The 15,459-nt window shown below is 59.1% G+C and overlaps 1 protein-coding gene across 6 annotated transcripts; it reads right to left on the minus strand.

Annotated features, from left to right (window-relative positions):
* Nucleotides 1–837: 837 nt before the first annotated feature.
* Nucleotides 838–14,410, minus strand: KCNC3 (potassium voltage-gated channel subfamily C member 3). 6 transcript variants are annotated; one of them, XM_070772184.1, is made up of 5 exons: nucleotides 13,508–14,410; nucleotides 8,352–9,459; nucleotides 7,045–7,236; nucleotides 3,958–4,017; nucleotides 2,764–2,891 (listed from the first exon to the last, which is right to left on the minus strand). In XM_070772184.1, exons 1-4 carry the CDS (start codon nucleotides 14,393–14,395, stop codon nucleotides 4,001–4,003), a joined length of 2,205 nt encoding a protein of 734 aa, XP_070628285.1. In that variant the 5' UTR covers nucleotides 14,396–14,410; the 3' UTR covers nucleotides 2,764–2,891; nucleotides 3,958–4,000. The 6 variants fall into 6 exon arrangements, with proteins under 6 accessions (XP_070628280.1, XP_070628285.1, XP_070628283.1 ...); XM_070772182.1 differs by lacking the exon at nucleotides 2,764–2,891 and adding an exon at nucleotides 6,666–6,762 and having other exon boundaries at nucleotides 3,367–4,017; XM_070772180.1 differs by lacking the exon at nucleotides 2,764–2,891 and adding an exon at nucleotides 6,666–6,792 and having other exon boundaries at nucleotides 3,367–4,017.
* Between the last annotated feature and the right edge of the window lie 1,049 nt (nucleotides 14,411–15,459).

Raw genomic sequence — 15,459 nt, forward strand, 5'->3', positions numbered from 1 at the left:
TCTGCAACGGGCGGTTCATGCACCCAGGGTGGGCGTGGGGGAGGCTTGGGGGAGGGGCCACGCCGACCCCTCCCTCCCTGCCCTGGGGGTGGGTTGAGAAGACCCGCCATTAGCACCAGAGTTGGACGATTTGCAGACCTCCCCTCCCCAGACTGACTCCGGACACCCTCCCCCATCCCTGAGAGCGCCCCCTTGCCACTCCCCCCACCCCAAAGACAGGCCAGGCCCGCCCCGCCCACTTTTGAGTGAGAAACTTATTGCTGTGTGCGTGTTGGGGAGGAGCCGCTGTGTTCAGAAAGACCCCCGCCGTTCATTCCTCCCCAATCACCCCGCCCCCTGCCCCTTGTCGGTGCGTTCCCGGAGCGCAGGAGGGGCGCGACATGCGTGTGGGGAGCGCATCATGCAGCGCATGCGTGTAGTTGCAGGCACCCTGGCGGCCGGAGGGAAAAGGGGCGCGGGACTTGGAAATTGTCCCTTTAGCTCTCTCTCTCCCTCCCCGACTCCCACACTGTTGACTTGGGGGACAGGGAACGAGAATAACGTTTGTAGAGGTTTGTAATGATTGTGGTTATTTTCAAAAGCTGAACTAAAAAGCTGGGTACGTGTGGCAGATTGGCGAGCCGGAGGGGGGGGAGGGCAGACGTTGGGAAGAAGTCCGTACCCTTTAGAAAAATCCTCACCCCCTTTCCCCGCACCTTTCGGCTTCCGTGAGGGTCAGGGGTATCTGGGGTTTTAAGAAGTTAAACCCTTTGGCAATATAATCAGTCTTCAACCCCATACCCTGGTGTCTGAAGCCTCTAGCCCTTTACCCCGCCCCACCCCGCTCCCACCAGAACCCGCCCCACCCCTCGCCCCTGGTTCGCCAGGGTTCAGGGTCCGAGGGCAGAATGGGGGGACTCAAAATGCCCCTTGCATAGGAATCGTTGCATCGAGAATCGTGCTCAGTGACGTCCCCCCAACCCTCGGGTAGGGGGTGTTCCTGAGGCCGGTGGGAGCAGAGGGAGGGAGGTTGCTAATTCCGTGGGCCCCCAACTCCAAAAAGGGGAGTCCGCTAAGGACTCTGGGACCGGTGTGGTCTCTGGGCATGGGGGAGGTAGCGCATCCTTGAGCCAGGATGGGATGTAAGAAATGATTTTCCACCCGCGAGCGTCGGGGGTTGAGGAACGTGGGGGAGGGGCTAGCTGGAACCCCAGCCCGGGTGGATATGTCAGTTTCCCAAGCTTCTGATATTCCAGCGTTCCTCCACTCGGGAACAGTCTCTACATTTTAAATGTAGACACCTCTAACCTAAATAAACGGTGTCCTGGCCAAGCAGCAGTATCTGGACTTACAGGCTTATATGCAAAATGCCAGGAAAGACAAAAAGTGTTTGTCCTTGTACTGCTTAGAACCTTAGCACATCGCCAGGGGTGCAAATACGACCCTCTGGGAAACATTGGTGTCTATGAAGGTGCCTTTGGGACACCATTTAAAGAAAGGGGATCTTGGAGGGGACAGGGTTATCCATAAGAAGGGGGGTGTCCCGGAAAGATCTGGTTCCCTGGAATTGCAGACAGGTTGAACCTATCTTGAAAATTCTAGCGTCAGGGGAACCTGAGCTGGATGTCTGATGTCAGGTTTAGGGTGTCCAGGAAGTGTTCAGAGTGTGGCAAAAATTGGAGCATCCCAAAGGCTGAACGTGAGTTCAAGGGCTGGGTCAAGTCTTGGAGGTTTGAGAGGTGCTGGGATGCAGCCCAGGGGTTAGGACTGAGGGGAGGGGGGACTTGGGGGGCGGGTAGCATCTGTGTGCAGAGAGGTTAAGTCCCAGGAGCGTGCTGGGATTTGGAAGATGCGTGCCAGAATCGGCCTCAGGAATTCTGAGGGCAGGTCTCATGTCCTGGGAATCTGGAGGGGGTGTTGCAGAATTTTGTGTGCTAGGGCCAGAACATCCCAGGAATACCAGGATGGGAGGTCTGAGTCCATGCAGCAATAGAGGCGAGCAGATCCCTGGGGTTGGGGGCGGTGGGTGGGTAGGAGAGGCGGAAGAGTGAAATTCACCAGCGGGATGCTCCTAAAGGCTGAGGGAGCAGCTGTCCGCAGGCCCTCCCCGCCCCCCCTTCGTGCCTCCGCTTCTACCATCTGAGCTCAGTTCCCGTTTTTGGCTTGGGTGACTGTTCCTCCTTCCCCCACACTGCTGCTAATTTTTTAAAAAATCAGTGCGTGATGGGTTGCCCCCCTGGGGTGAAGGGTAGGAGGCTAAGAGACCCTCCTGTGGTGTGGCTTAAAGGCCAGCCCGACCCCCTTGAAGGTCCCCACCCGCTTCCCAGAATGTCCCTTCCCTTGCTCGCGGCATGCAGCCCCCCGCGGCTTATTGCTGAGGTGGAGTTGGAGAGGGCGGGGGTCCAGGTTGGAGGAGGCATGCAGAGTTGGGGGGAGGCGACCCAAAATGTGATTGGCATAATTTGGACGTATTTACACGAGTTGATGGGGGGGGCGGGGGTTTCCTATGGCTCTGGAGACCTGAGAAGGCTTTTTTTTAAGGAGGGGCAGAGTTGGGGGAATGGGTTTTGGCTCCTCCCCCTCCATCCTGGGGGCCCAGGTCTGGGTGAGGGGCCCGGGGGTGTCTGCTGGCGTCGTCGTCTCCGTTGCATATTATTAATGACTTTTTTTGTTTTTGTTTTTGTAAAAAAAACCCTTTCCCCCACCCCCCACCCCCAGCTCCTTTGACCTTCTTCCCTGTCACCCCCGAGTCCCCCCACGGGGGGGAGGGGAGCGCTAGAGGATGGAGGGCAGGGTTGGGGGAGCGCGGCGGGCGGCCCTGGGGGAGCCGGGGGGAGTGGCAAGGGGGGCGAGGCGCAGGGACACCCCGCTCAGGCCCGCGATGCTGCTCAGGCTGCGGGATTTCTCGTAACCTGGGGGCGGGGGAAAGGGCAGAAACACAAAAGGAAGAGAGGAGATGCGGGTGCAGGCGGAGGGTCCAGCAGACAGCGGGACCCCAAGACAGAGGGAAGCAGGAGAGAAACAAACAGAAGGGATACGAGATGGAGAGAAAGACAGAGACAGAGACAGGAAGAGGTGGAGGGAGAAGGTGGGACACAGAAGGCAAGAGAGAGACGGTGGAGACAAGAGAGCCGGACACCAGGACACAAGAAGACAGACGGCAGGAAACGGGTAGATGGACAGAGGCGGACCAAGGAGACGAGAGAGAAGTGAACAAATCGGACAGTCAGTTGGCATCGAGGAGAAAGGTGCAGACATGGGGAGGGGGGAGAGACTCAGGGTTAGGAGGCAAGGTGGCACCCACCGAGCCTCCTCCACCCTGCCCCCACCACCGCCCGCCCCCCCAACCCCCGTCCCCCCTAGTTGGCCCCCTCGTCTGAGGCAAAAAGGTGGGAGGGCAGCGAGGCAGATGGTGGGCAGCACGGGCGTGGGGAGGGAGCTTGGGTGGAATGCCAGTGGGCGAGCAGCTGGTGGGGAGGGCTTGGGAAGTGATGGGTGGGGCCGCAGGCGGTGGGGGGCTAACCTAGACGGAGAAAGAGGAGGACGGGGCGTTGCGGGGTGGACTGTGAGGGGCTGAATGGAGCACAAGTCGGCAGTACCCCCCGGGCGGGGCCGGGGCAGGGTGGTGCTGAAGGACAGCTCCAAGAGCAGTCTGATGTCGGCAAGGCTCAGCCGAAGGTTGTAATGGGCTGTCTTTAAAGGCTCAAGCTTTCAGATGGGAACCTTCTGATGGGAAGGTCCTGATAGCATCTGGATACTCAAGGGATTTAAGGCTTAGGGGCAGGTGTGGGGTTTCTTGAAAACTTAGGAATGTCTTGAGAGTTCTGCCAGTATCTGGGCTGTTCTAGGGCTTTCCTAGCCAGTACCAATGGGTCACTCTGGACGTGGGCATCTTGACAGGAGGAGACAGGGCCTAGGGGGGAGTCAGAAGCCCAGTATCTTGGAGTCACCCCCTCCCAGCCATTCCCAGTTGCTAACCTGGGGGAAAGGGGCAGGGGGGGATCGAGGGTCTCGCGAGGTCTCAGGCGGTGACAAGAGCTGGGGACAGAAATACACAGAGTCACGGCGGGGGGAGGGTGGCCAGGGAGAACCCCCCAACACAGCCTCACTGTTGGGGGGCCGGAGAAACGCCGGGATCTCTTCCTCCTCTCTGGTGTTTTCCGCGGGAGGGGAGCAGTGAAATGGGGGGCGGCCAGAGACATCAAATATGGAAGGAGCTTCCGGGGTGGCTTGGGGGGGGTGGGGGGAGGATGAAGGGAGAGAGGAGGGGGAATACTGGGGAGGAGGGGGGGATGCAGGTCAGGTGCTGTACCCAGCAGCACCTGAGGGAAGACAGAGAAGGGGGCTGATGGGGTGGGTGGGGACCAGGTCAGGAGGAAGGGTCTTGAAAGAAGGGGGGCTAGGGAACAGTGGAGGGTGAAGGAGAAGTTAAAAGAGGAAGACAGGTGTGTGGAAGGGGTAGGGAGTTGGGGGAGGGAGTTCAGCCAGCCCCATCAGCTCCAGCCATTATTTGAGTTCAATGAATGGATTTTGCATTAGAGGCAAAAGAAGCAGAGACCCCCCCCCCCCCAGCCAACCTCCGCCAATCCCCCAACTCCTCCCTTACCCACATTCCCAAGTCCTCCTGCCCCATCCCTCAATTTCATAGGGGCCCATCCAGACCTGGGGGTGGGGGAACAAAGGGAGTAGGCAACAGGGCTGGGTGCAAGCGGGGATGGGCTGAGATGGGAACAGGGAGGTGGGGGTTGGTAATGAGATGACAGTGGAGGATGATGGGGGAGGTGAGGGTTGCAACAGGAGAGGTCCAGGAATGGAACAAGAAGAGCCAGACAGTCCCCTCTGGACTAGGAGCCCGCAAGCCTACTTCTTGTCCTGCATCTGCTCTGTGGCTGGCGGTTGGCCATGGCCCTCTCTGAGCTTCTGAAAGGGCCGTGAAAGAAGGGGCTTTAGATGTGGTTCTCCTTGGAGGCTCCCTGAGTCCTGCTCTGCCATCTCCTTAGGCTGCAGCTAGGGATTCTTTAAGCTGCATTTGGAAGGAAGACTCATAGGTGTTTGTTGAATGAATAAGTGATGGACCAGGTGCCTTCAGGTGGCTTCTCAACACTTTTAAGATCAAATCCAGCCTCTCACCATGGCCCAAAACACTTCCCCCTAGGCTCCTCCCCTCTCCTCTTGGCCATTCAACTCCAACCACACTTTCCTCCTTGCTATTCCTTTAACAAACCAAGGGCATCCCACCTCAGCACCTCAGGGCCTTTGAACTTGCTCTTTCTTCTGCTCGCTGGTCCTTTTTGAGCTTCAAGTTTTAGGTTGCCTTCTCAGAAAGACCTTAACAGACCCCCTTTATCTGACCTGGTTAGAGTAATTATCTTGTTTGTTTTCTGTTTCCCCCACTCATGGAGTGGAGAACTTCCCTGTAAAGGGCCAGATAGTCAATATTTCCAGGGCTTTGTGGGCCATAACATACATCTCTGTTGAAACTATTCCACTCTGCTGTTGTACACAGTGGCTGTGTTCCAATAAAGCTTTATTTACAAAGCAACTGGCGGAGAGGTTTGGCCCTTGGCTATAGTACGTTGTCACAAGGCTCTAGAGTATCAGCTCTGTGATGGGAGATGTGTGCTTTGTGCCCTGCCAAATCTCCACTGCCTGGAACTCCACCCGCAATCATTAGTTGCTGAATGAATGAATGAAGTTAGGGGTTAGCTGGGGTTGTTGTGAGGATTACAGAATATATGGCATGTGGAAAGTGTGCAGTTATGTTTGCTGAATAATTCACCTGCTGTCCCCTCACTCTCTCTCTGACCTCCCCACTGTCCAGTCCTGGCCCTGTTCCTCTGCCTCTCTTCTTCCCCATCCCTGGAGCTCTGACCCTGGCTCAGGCTTTGTCCTCTCCCCTGGGACCCTCACTCCAGCCTCCACCTCAGCCTCCCGACCTGCAGTCTCCCCATTCCAGTGCCTCCTCATGAAGTCCCAGAGTGGACCTCAGTTCAGTTCGGTCACTCAGTTGTGTCCGACTCTTTGTGACCCCATGGACTGCAGCACGCCAGGCCTCCCTGTCCATCACCAACTCCCAGAGCTTGTTCACACTCATGTCTGACCTGCTCCTTCCCAGATCCCAGGACAGGGCTCCTCAGCTCAGCCTGCTCTCCTGCCTCAGGTCTGGGTCTGCATCTGCCTCTCCCACCAAACTGGGGGTAGAGGACAGGGTTGATGTGCTCCCCGTTGATTCCCTGTGCTTAGCACCAGGAGCATGTATGTGGGTGCTTGGTAAGTGCTGTCCAAGCCACAAGTGACTGCATAAGTGGCTGAGTCTTTCTCACCTCATCCTGTACTCAGAACGTCCTGGGTGTATGCCCCCTTTTCTTGATTAAACAAACAAAAGTAAAACCAAGGTGGGGAGGCAGGGGAAGAGATGTGGATGGGGGTGAGGATGGAGGTCAGTCGTGAGGCCATTGGGGTGGGGGGGTCAGGCACACGGTGGGAAGGGGTGGGGTGATTTCTAGCAGTTAGTGAGAGGCAGGGCAAGTCCTGAGCAGATGGGTGTGGGGTCAGTGTCGGGGCTGGGGGTTAATTGGATGGAGCTGTTCACAGTGAGGGGGTGGGAGTCTCGGTCAGTGGGGGCTGCATGTTCTCAGATGGGTTAGTCAGGAGGGAAGGGGTTCACAGGGATGGGGGCTACTTACCCCGGGGGGAGGGGGTTCGTCCACTAGGGGGATATCCAGGCTGCAGCGTTGGCGTTGAGGTCGGGCAAGAAGCTTGGGGGGCCTGGCTTACGCCAGTCTGGGGGGGGCAGTGGGGGAGCACCAGTGGCTGGGGGGTGGGGGAAGAGGCCAGAGGGTCCGGGGTGGGGTGGGGTTGGGGGGAAATGGAGATGCAATAAAGACAGGTGAAGGGTCAGTGGTGAGGAAATTCGGGGGAGGGGGTCTGAGAGGGAGGGAATTGGGGGCCAGGAGGTGGGGGAAGGGAAGTCCAGCACCTCCTCCCCCATCTCCCTCTCTGCCCTCCCCTAGGGGAGGGCAGAGAGGGAGGGTCCCAGGTGGGGGCCAGTGGAGGGCACCTCACCTTTCCGGATGGAGCCATCAGGGGATGGGGCATAGTCGGTGAGGAGGAAGCAGGCTCGGTCCCGGCCGTAGCGGCCCCGGCTCCCAGGGGTGATGGGACTCTTGTCTTCCGGGGACATGGCGGGTTGGTCAATGGCCGGGCAGTCCTCGTGGGCAAGTGCAGCAGCTGCAGGGTCCCCATTGGGGCGGGGATCTGTGTTCAGAGGGGCAGACAGAGACACAAAGGCGACAGTGAGGTGTGGGAACTTGTGGAGGAGAGGGTGCCAGACGTGCAGGGGGTCAGGGGGGTGTGGCTGGTGGGTTTGGGGAGCAGGGTCATGGCCAGGAGGGTGTTGAGTCTTGGGAAGGACAGCAGGGAAGGGTGTTGAAGGCCAGGAAGTGGAGTCAGGCCAGGCACTGGGTGCCGAGAAGGGCAGCACTGGAACAGGGCATTGGGTGTTTGGAGGGATGGGAACAGAAGAGGTGGCTGGGAAGTGAGCTGGGTACTGGTGGGCTGCGTGGTTGAAATGGACTGAATGAGGTTCAGCTGTGGTTGGGTGCGTGCTGTGGGATAGGTTTGGAAGGGTGGCTGGGAGGGATGAGGAGGCTGGGAGGTGGTTGTCTAGGGAGGGGTGTTGGACGCTGGCAAGGGCACAGTGGGGAGGCGTTGGGAAGGTGACAGATGAGGGAGGGGGAGGTGGGGGTCCCCTAGGCTCTGACTCCAGCTATTTTTAATTGGTGTGAAACTGGGTCAGCGGCTGAGGGAGCAAGATGGGGGGCCGGGCGGCCCAGCTCCCTTTCTTGACCTATTTAAGGCATGGGGGTGGGGCCCCCAAGCCTCTCCCTCCCCCCGGACAGTCACCCCAATCCCTGCTTCTGAGACACAGACTCCCCTGGGGGGAGGGACGCACAGGCTCAGTCAACTTTCCTCTCATTTCCTTCATCACATAAGCTGCAGCTGCCCCTGGCCTGTTTCTGGTCCTCGATTCCCATGTGAAACTCTCTCCCCATGTCTCTCTGAACCACCCCCCTTTACTCTGAGTCCCTCTCACCATATGGCTGATCACTCTGCCCTCCCCCCAGACCCCCTGAATACCTTGGCTGTAGGTCTGTCTCTCCCTAAAACCCTTTCACACGAAATCTGCTTCTCCATCACTGCTTGCTTCCCTGCTTCTTCTCTGGCCTCAGCACCTGCTGTTCCCTTTCCTCTTTCCTGTGTCCGTTGGTGACCACCTCCGAGCCTCAGCACATACCTCCTGCCCCCCTCAGCACTACCCCACCTCTGCCTGCCCACTCCGCCCCCCTCCACCCCTGGTGACCCCTCCTCACCTGCCCGGTTGATCTCAACCACTTCCTCCTGAGCCAATGGGCAGGGCTCCCCAGGGGCCGGCAGAGGAGGCAGCCCCATGATTCCGAGCCCACCCGCTCCCCCTCTGAGCAGCCCAGGGTGCGTGTGGGGGCCCGGTGGGTAAGCCCCGGCCACAGTCACCCCCATGGAGGGCGGGGTGATGGGGGGTGGGGGGCTGATGCCGCCGCTGCCATGGTGAGGAGGGAGGGGGGGTGGTGGGGGTGGGTCGGGCTTGCAATAGTTGGGCGAGCCAGGCTGCGGGGGCCGGGGAATGTGTTTGTTCTTCTTCTTGGGCAGCTTCTGTTTGGCCATGGCCAGCGAATAGTACATGCCGAAGTTGTTCACAATGACGGGCACCGGCATGGCGATGGTGAGCACCCCGGCCAGGGCACACAGCGCCCCGACCAGCATCCCCGACCACGTCTTGGGGTACATGTCTCCGTAGCCCAGGGTTGTCATGGTGACCACGGCCCACCAGAAGCCGATGGGGATATTCTTGAAGTAGGTGTGGTTGGAGCCCAGGATGTCGTTGGGGTCGGCGCCAATGCGCTCAGCGTAGTAGATCATGGTGGCGAAAATGAGCACACCCAGGGCCAGGAAAATGATAAGCAGCAGGAACTCGTTGGTGCTGGCGCGGAGCGTGTGGCCGAGCACGCGCAGCCCCACGAAGTGCCGCGTGAGCTTGAAGATCCGCAGGATCCGGACGAAGCGGACGACCCGCAGGAAGCCCAGCACGTCTTTGGCGGCCTTGGAGCTGAGGCCTGAGAGCCCCACCTCCAGATAGAAGGGCAGGATGGCCACACAGTCAATGATGTTGAGGCTGCTCTTGAGAAATTCCACCTTGTCTGGGCAGAAGGTGATGCGCATGAGAAACTCAAAGGTGAACCAGACCACACACACGCCCTCCACGTAGGTCAGGAAGGGCTCCGTCTCCACCTCCACATTGGTGACGTTCTCTGGCGGAGCCCCAGGGATCGGGGAGGCTTGTGTCACTGTCTTGTTACTGATGTGGATGAAGCCCTCATGGGTCTCCAGGCAGAAGGTGGTGATGGAGATGAGGATGAAGAAGAGGGAGGCGAAGGCCACATACTGTGGGGCAGGGTGGGAGAAAAAGGGCAAAAGGTGACCCAGGCATCTGGTCAACCAGCCATCTACCCAAGACCCTCCCAGTGGCCCCTTTCTCAGACCCAAACTCCAGGGGAATCCAGGTGTCCCAGCCCCAATGCGTCCATCGCTTCTTGCATCCTGTTCTCCCTAAAGCTTGCAAAAGGATCAGAGGCAGCTCTCCCCCAGCTCGGGAGAGGAGCTGGCCCCAGCCGCAGCAGCAGATGGTCCACTTCTTTCCTGGAAACAGCAATTTCTGGCTCTGTGCTCTGTCTCCTAGACCACCCCCCCCCCACCACCCTCCTGTTCCCTGTGTCATATCTCAGGGGTCCCTGGCAGGGTCCAATGATTCTGCTGGGGGGTGGGGGAAGGGAGACTAAAATCATGCATCCTGTGTCTCAGAGGCTTTGGGGCTTGCCTTGGAACTGGGGGGAAGGGGAAGGGGAGAAGGTGGATGGGGAGGCAGAACCAGGAGGTGGTTAAGAGTAGGAAAGCCTGGGTTTGAATCCAGCTTTTTCTTTGCCTAATTGGGCAAGGAGATTAAGCCTTCTGAACCTCAAGTTTTGGTGTTTTATTTTTACAGGATTATTGTAAGGATTACATTAGATGAATATACAAAGGACTTGGCCCCAAAACCAGTGCTTGAGCTTTTGTTAGGGTATAGGGGCATCAGTTAAAGGGGGGCCAAGATTGAGACCTCAGGTGCCAATGTTTAAGGGCCATGATGCTAATGACCGAGTCCGAGAAAACAGAGAAGGCTGGGTGAGGCCCTCACCCAGAGAAAACAGCAAAGGGGTGGACCCACAGAGGAGAGGAGCGGTGTCAGGGCTCTGAAGAAAGAAGAAAGTGAAGGGTCAAGACTGAAAAAAAGGGAAGATGATAGGGGTGGGGTTTAAGGCTCTGGAAACGAAGGGAATGTCTGGGGCTTGGGCATAGAAGAAAGGGAGAGGGTAGGGCTAGGTCCAAGGAGAGGTGAGGGGACTGGTCGGAGGTTCAGAGGTATGGGTGCCTGGATCATTTCAAGATGGGGAAGGATCTGTGTCCTGAGCGCACAATGGTGTGGGTTTTGATGAAGGCCTTGAGGACTGAAGGCAGGGTCAAGATCTTGAAGGCCTCTAGGAATTGTAGTTGGCTTTATCAAATATATAGAAGGGAGGTCAAAGCAGTAGGGTTAGTCCTGAGAAGGGGATGGGCGTTGAGGTAGAGGGAGCTTTAATCAGATAGGTAGAGAAGAGAGAGACGGGGCTGCAGAGAAGAGAGGAGAGCCAGTGTTAGGCTGCAGAAATGACCCTAGACCTTGGGGTAGCCTAGGGGGAGGGAGGGTCAGCGCTGGCCCTCTGCCCCACCCCCCTCTTCGTTTCTCCGCAGTGGTTTAAGAGGCCAGAGGCCGGCGCAGAGCGCATGCCCGGTCCCGCCCCCCGCCCCGCACCCCACTCCGAACCGGGCGCAGCGCGCAGGCTGCGGCACCGCAGTGGGGGCGGGCCGGCCAGGCCAGGGGGCGGGGCGCGCGGTGGCTAGCACCACGGACAGCTCCCCCGCCGCAGTGCGCAGCCGCAGGGACTGGGAGCAGTCTTAACCCCTACCGGGCCGGAGCGGAACAGCCGGTGCGCAGCCGCGGTGCCGCTTCACAGAGGGAGGCCACAGGCCAGAAGCTTGAGTAACTCCTTCCCTCCCAGGACACAGAAAGAAAGGTGGGCACCCGCCGCAGTGCGCAGCTGGACAGCGTCAGGATTGGTTTACCCCCTTGTCCCAAGATGGTTCAAAAGCAGAAGGGGTAGGAGAGCATGGAGTACCTGTAAGAAGGAAAGGGGAGATTACGGAGAGGGGAGCGAGGGGGGAGGAAACCGGACCCTCCACTTTGCTCTGGCTTCAGCTCTCGACTCTCAAACTTTCACTTGAAGGCTAGAAAGTGCTTGACACTACATGGACACTCAAAACACAGCTGTAAAGTAAATAAATGTCCTCCGGAGCTGTCCTGAACCCCTAGCTTCACCTCAGGACCCTTCAATGGGGTCACAAGAGGGAAGGGCTCCCCAGGCCATGGAAGGAGGGTGACTCTCAGAGGCCTGTGGGGGCATCTAGGGCCACGTCCCTTCCGCACCTCCTCTCCCCCACCTCCCTCCACCCCAAACCCAAATCCTGCCAACTCAGCGCTTCCCGGGGACCAAACTTTATGCGGTGCCTCCGGGCCCCCCTCCCTCCCTCTCACTCCCTCCCCCGGCGTGAATGCGGCATTGCGGCTCCGCGTCCTTCCCGGCCCAGGACGCGGCACGGTGGGGGGAGGGTGCCGGACAGCTACTCCGGGTGTTTGGGTCCCCAAGAGGCTAGGAGGGGGGCTGGAGTCTCTCCTCTTTCCCTCCTTTTTCTTATTCCCCCTATCTCGAACTGTCTTCTCTCCATCAACACAGGGAGGAAGTTAGGAGGAGGAAGAGGTTCAAGTGAGAACTAGTGGGGAGGCTAGCTATTTAGCCAAAGAAGTTACAGATTTTTGAGGAAAGTTTTTTAGCGGGGAGATGAAGGGATCTTTGGGGGTAGTCTAGAATTTTGAGGGCGATAAGGCGGGAGAGAGGATAAGGCTGGAGTGTGGGCTCTTTGGTTCATTTTGCAGGGACGGGGGTCAGGAAGGGCTGAGGAGCCCAGTTCTAGGCTTCAGACTGGGTAGTGGGGGGGCGGAGGTTGTTGAGAAGGATGAAGCAAGCAGGGATTGGAACCAGGGATGGGGGAACAGGTGGAAAGAAACCAGAAAGAACTGGGAGCTATTTTGAGAAGGAAGTTTTGGGTCTGAAAACTTGAGGGTCCCAAGGATTGAGGTTAGGTAAAAGTTCTGGAGCAGGAAGGAAAGTCATTTACTGACTAGGAAAAAGGCTGGGAGGCTGAGGATGGGGGTGAGGGTGGGGTTGTCCCAGAGATAGAAAGTGGGCTATGCAGTTTAAACAATGGAACGGAGAAGCTGGGAGAATCTGTGGATGAGGCAGAAGCGATTCTAGAGGGCATATGGGAAGTTCTGGAGATGAAAGACATTCTGGGGGCTCGGGACTCTTCTGGAGACGTTGAGGAGGAGTGTGAAAGCTTTGGGGGAAGTCTGGAGCTGTATTGAGAAACCCTCAGGAGAGGAGTTGGTGTGAAGAATGCGAGAAGGGATGTGAAACACAGAGGGGGCAGCAGGGATCCAGGAGAGAAGATGCCCCAAGACTCAGCGTGCAGTGAGGGTGACGGGGGAGTGTCCTAGCAGGAGCAAGTGGTTTGGAGGTTCAGAGGGGTCTGGGGGGCTCTGAGAGTGGGGTGGGAACTATTCTGAGACTTAAAGGGCAGAAGAAGCAGGAGGGCTCAAAGATAACCAGAAGACGCAAACTTGGAAAGAGGGAGGGGATTTGGAGATGGGCAGAGGGAGAATGAGAGAGGTGCTGGGAGAGCCTGCAGGACTGAAGGTTGGAGAACTGAAGAACAGGCTTCACGGGGTCTGTAGGGGATGGAGACAGTGTTCACAAGCCCTGGGACACTTTAAGGGTGAGGAAGCAATGTCTTCTGAGGATTTAGGGAGGTCCAAGAAAATGAAGGCTAGGGGAGAGTTCGCTGAGGGTCTGAAAGGTGCCCAGAGAGGTGAGAAGAGGTGAAAAGAGGCTGGGAAGACTCTGAGGGTTGAGGAAAGGTCTTCTGAAAGCTCTCTAGAGGGGTCCAGGAAAGGCGGGGGTGGGGCTGTTCAGGTAGGTTGTTTAGGATATTGGCCCATCGGAGAAGTTTCTAAGGGTCTAGGATGGACTAGAGAAGCAAGGTGGGGTTGAAAGGGGTCTGGAGGGCTCTCAGGTTGGAGAAACATCTTCTGAGGATCTGGGGATGGCCAAGAGAGGTGGGTGTGTTCAGAGGGGTACGGAAGACCCAGGAATGGGGTAAGAGGCTTCTAAGAAACTGGGAGGCTGAGAGACCAGGAGGGTCTGAGAGGGGCCAGGGGCTGAGGGCGAGGATAGGGAGCGCCCTGAGGGTCTGGGAGCTCCAGGAGAGGGGAGGGGGATGGGGGCTTTGAGAGAGCGCTCACCCTGGCGGCCCGCGACGAGTAGGGGTCTTCGAAGAGCGCCCACACCCGGGGCTGCCAGCGGCGCCACCACGTGCCGCCCGCGCCGCCCGCGCCCCCTGGCGGGCCCCCGGCGCCGCCGCCCGCGTCCTGGAAGCAGAGGCGCTTGAGCTCGCCGCCGGCGCCGTCCAGGCCGCCGCCGCCCGCGCCCGCCTCGTCGTCCAGACCCGCGTCGTGGGCGCCCGCGGCGTTGGCAGCGTTGGCGGCGCCCGAAGGGTCAGGTGCTTCGAAGGAGTCGAGCGCTTCCTCGGCGTCCCGGTGCTGCCGGTAGGTCATCCAGCAGCAGGCCTCCACGTCGGTCTCGTCGATGCCCCAAAAGCCGAGCTCCTCCTCGAAGAGCGGCCCGCACACGTCGGCCGGGCAGTGCAGCTTGCCCGTACGGTAGTAGTTGAGCACGTAGGCGAAGACACCCGGATGCCGGTCAAAGAAGAACTCATCGGCGCCCGGGTCGTAGTCGAAACGCGCCGCCGCCTCGGGCTCCGTCAGGCCGGCCAGCCGCGTCCCCGGCAGGGTGCGCAGCGTCGAGCGGTACGTCTCATGGCGCACGCCGCCCACGTTGATCACGATCTTGCCACTGTCGCCACCGCCGCCGCCGTGCCGCCCCATGGCCGCCGCCGGCAGCCCGGGGCATGGCTCGGCGCGCCGGCCCCCGGGCCCGCGGGGTGCCGGGGGGCCCGCCGGGGACGCGGCGGGGCCGGGCTGTGCAGGTTGCTGCTGCTGCAGCAGCGGTGGTGGCGGCGGCGGCGAGGGCAGCGGTGACGGGGACTCGAACGGCTGCGGCGGCGGCGCCGGCTGCTGTTTGCTAGCCCCCTGGCGCCCGCGGAAGGACGAGACGCAGACTGAGCTCAGCATTGGATAGGGGGCGGAGCGGCAGGGGCGGGGCGCTGTGGGGGCGGAGCCACGGGGGAGAGACAGATGTGACTGGGTGAGAGGAGGTGATGGAGGAAAGGGGCGGGGCCGAAGGGAGGGAGAAGCTGAATTGATTGGCCTTGAAAGGGATGGGGGCGGGGCTTAAACTGAGAAAAGGACCCAGACTCCAACACTGTCTTGCCGGACGGGGCGGGGCCGCACATGCGACACACCGATTGGGTCTTTCTGAGATAAGGGGCGGGGCCGAGCGAGGTGTTAAAGGGGCTGGATGGGACGCGAAAGTTGCCTGGTTTGGCCGCACTAGGAGAACAGAGGAGGCGGGGCTAGATGTGAGAAAGATATCTGATTTAACTAAAAAAAGGAGCGGGGCGGATAGAGGAATAGGACTTGTCCAAGCTATTTAAAGGGGCCTGACCGAGACTGGCGGAGGCAGGGATTGGGCCACAAGGCGGATGGCCGTCCGAATTGGATGGAGACGGGCCTAAAGCGCCGGCAAGCAGTACCTGGTGGAGTGGGGCAGATGGGGACTGCCGGGTTGTGATCCTAACATTGCTTGGACGGGGCAGGGCGGATCTTAAGAAGAGGCAGGGCCACAGAAATTAGAAAGTCCTAATTCTGGGAGGGTGAGGGGGCGGGACTGGGCGAGGGGCGAGAACTGGAAATGAAGAGTGGCACTAGGCTGGACTGAAAAGGAAAAGAGAAAGGGGAAGAGGGACTAAGACCCAGTAGAGAGGGGACGGAATGGGGCGAGGCCTGGAAACCTGAGAGCTTCTGACTAGGTCTAATGGAGGAGGCGAGGTAAAGAAAGTACCGGGTCGGAGCTGCAAACTCGGCCCGATTAACCGGGCCTGGACCAGAAGAATGCCAGGATGGATGGGAAGAGACTGTGAGAGGTGGGTGGGGTCCACGAATGGTAGAAAACGTCTTGAATTGCCTGTGGAAATGCAAGACTAAGAGAGGAGAGGGGCTTTAACGGACTTGAAAGCAACCAGGGTAGGCGGGGGCGGGGCAGGGCTAAGAGTGTAGAGAATGGCTAAGGAAAATGT

Source organism: Bos indicus, chromosome 18 (genome assembly GCF_029378745.1).
Source record: "Bos indicus isolate NIAB-ARS_2022 breed Sahiwal x Tharparkar chromosome 18, NIAB-ARS_B.indTharparkar_mat_pri_1.0, whole genome shotgun sequence".
Lineage (NCBI taxonomy): Eukaryota > Metazoa > Chordata > Mammalia > Artiodactyla > Bovidae > Bos > Bos indicus.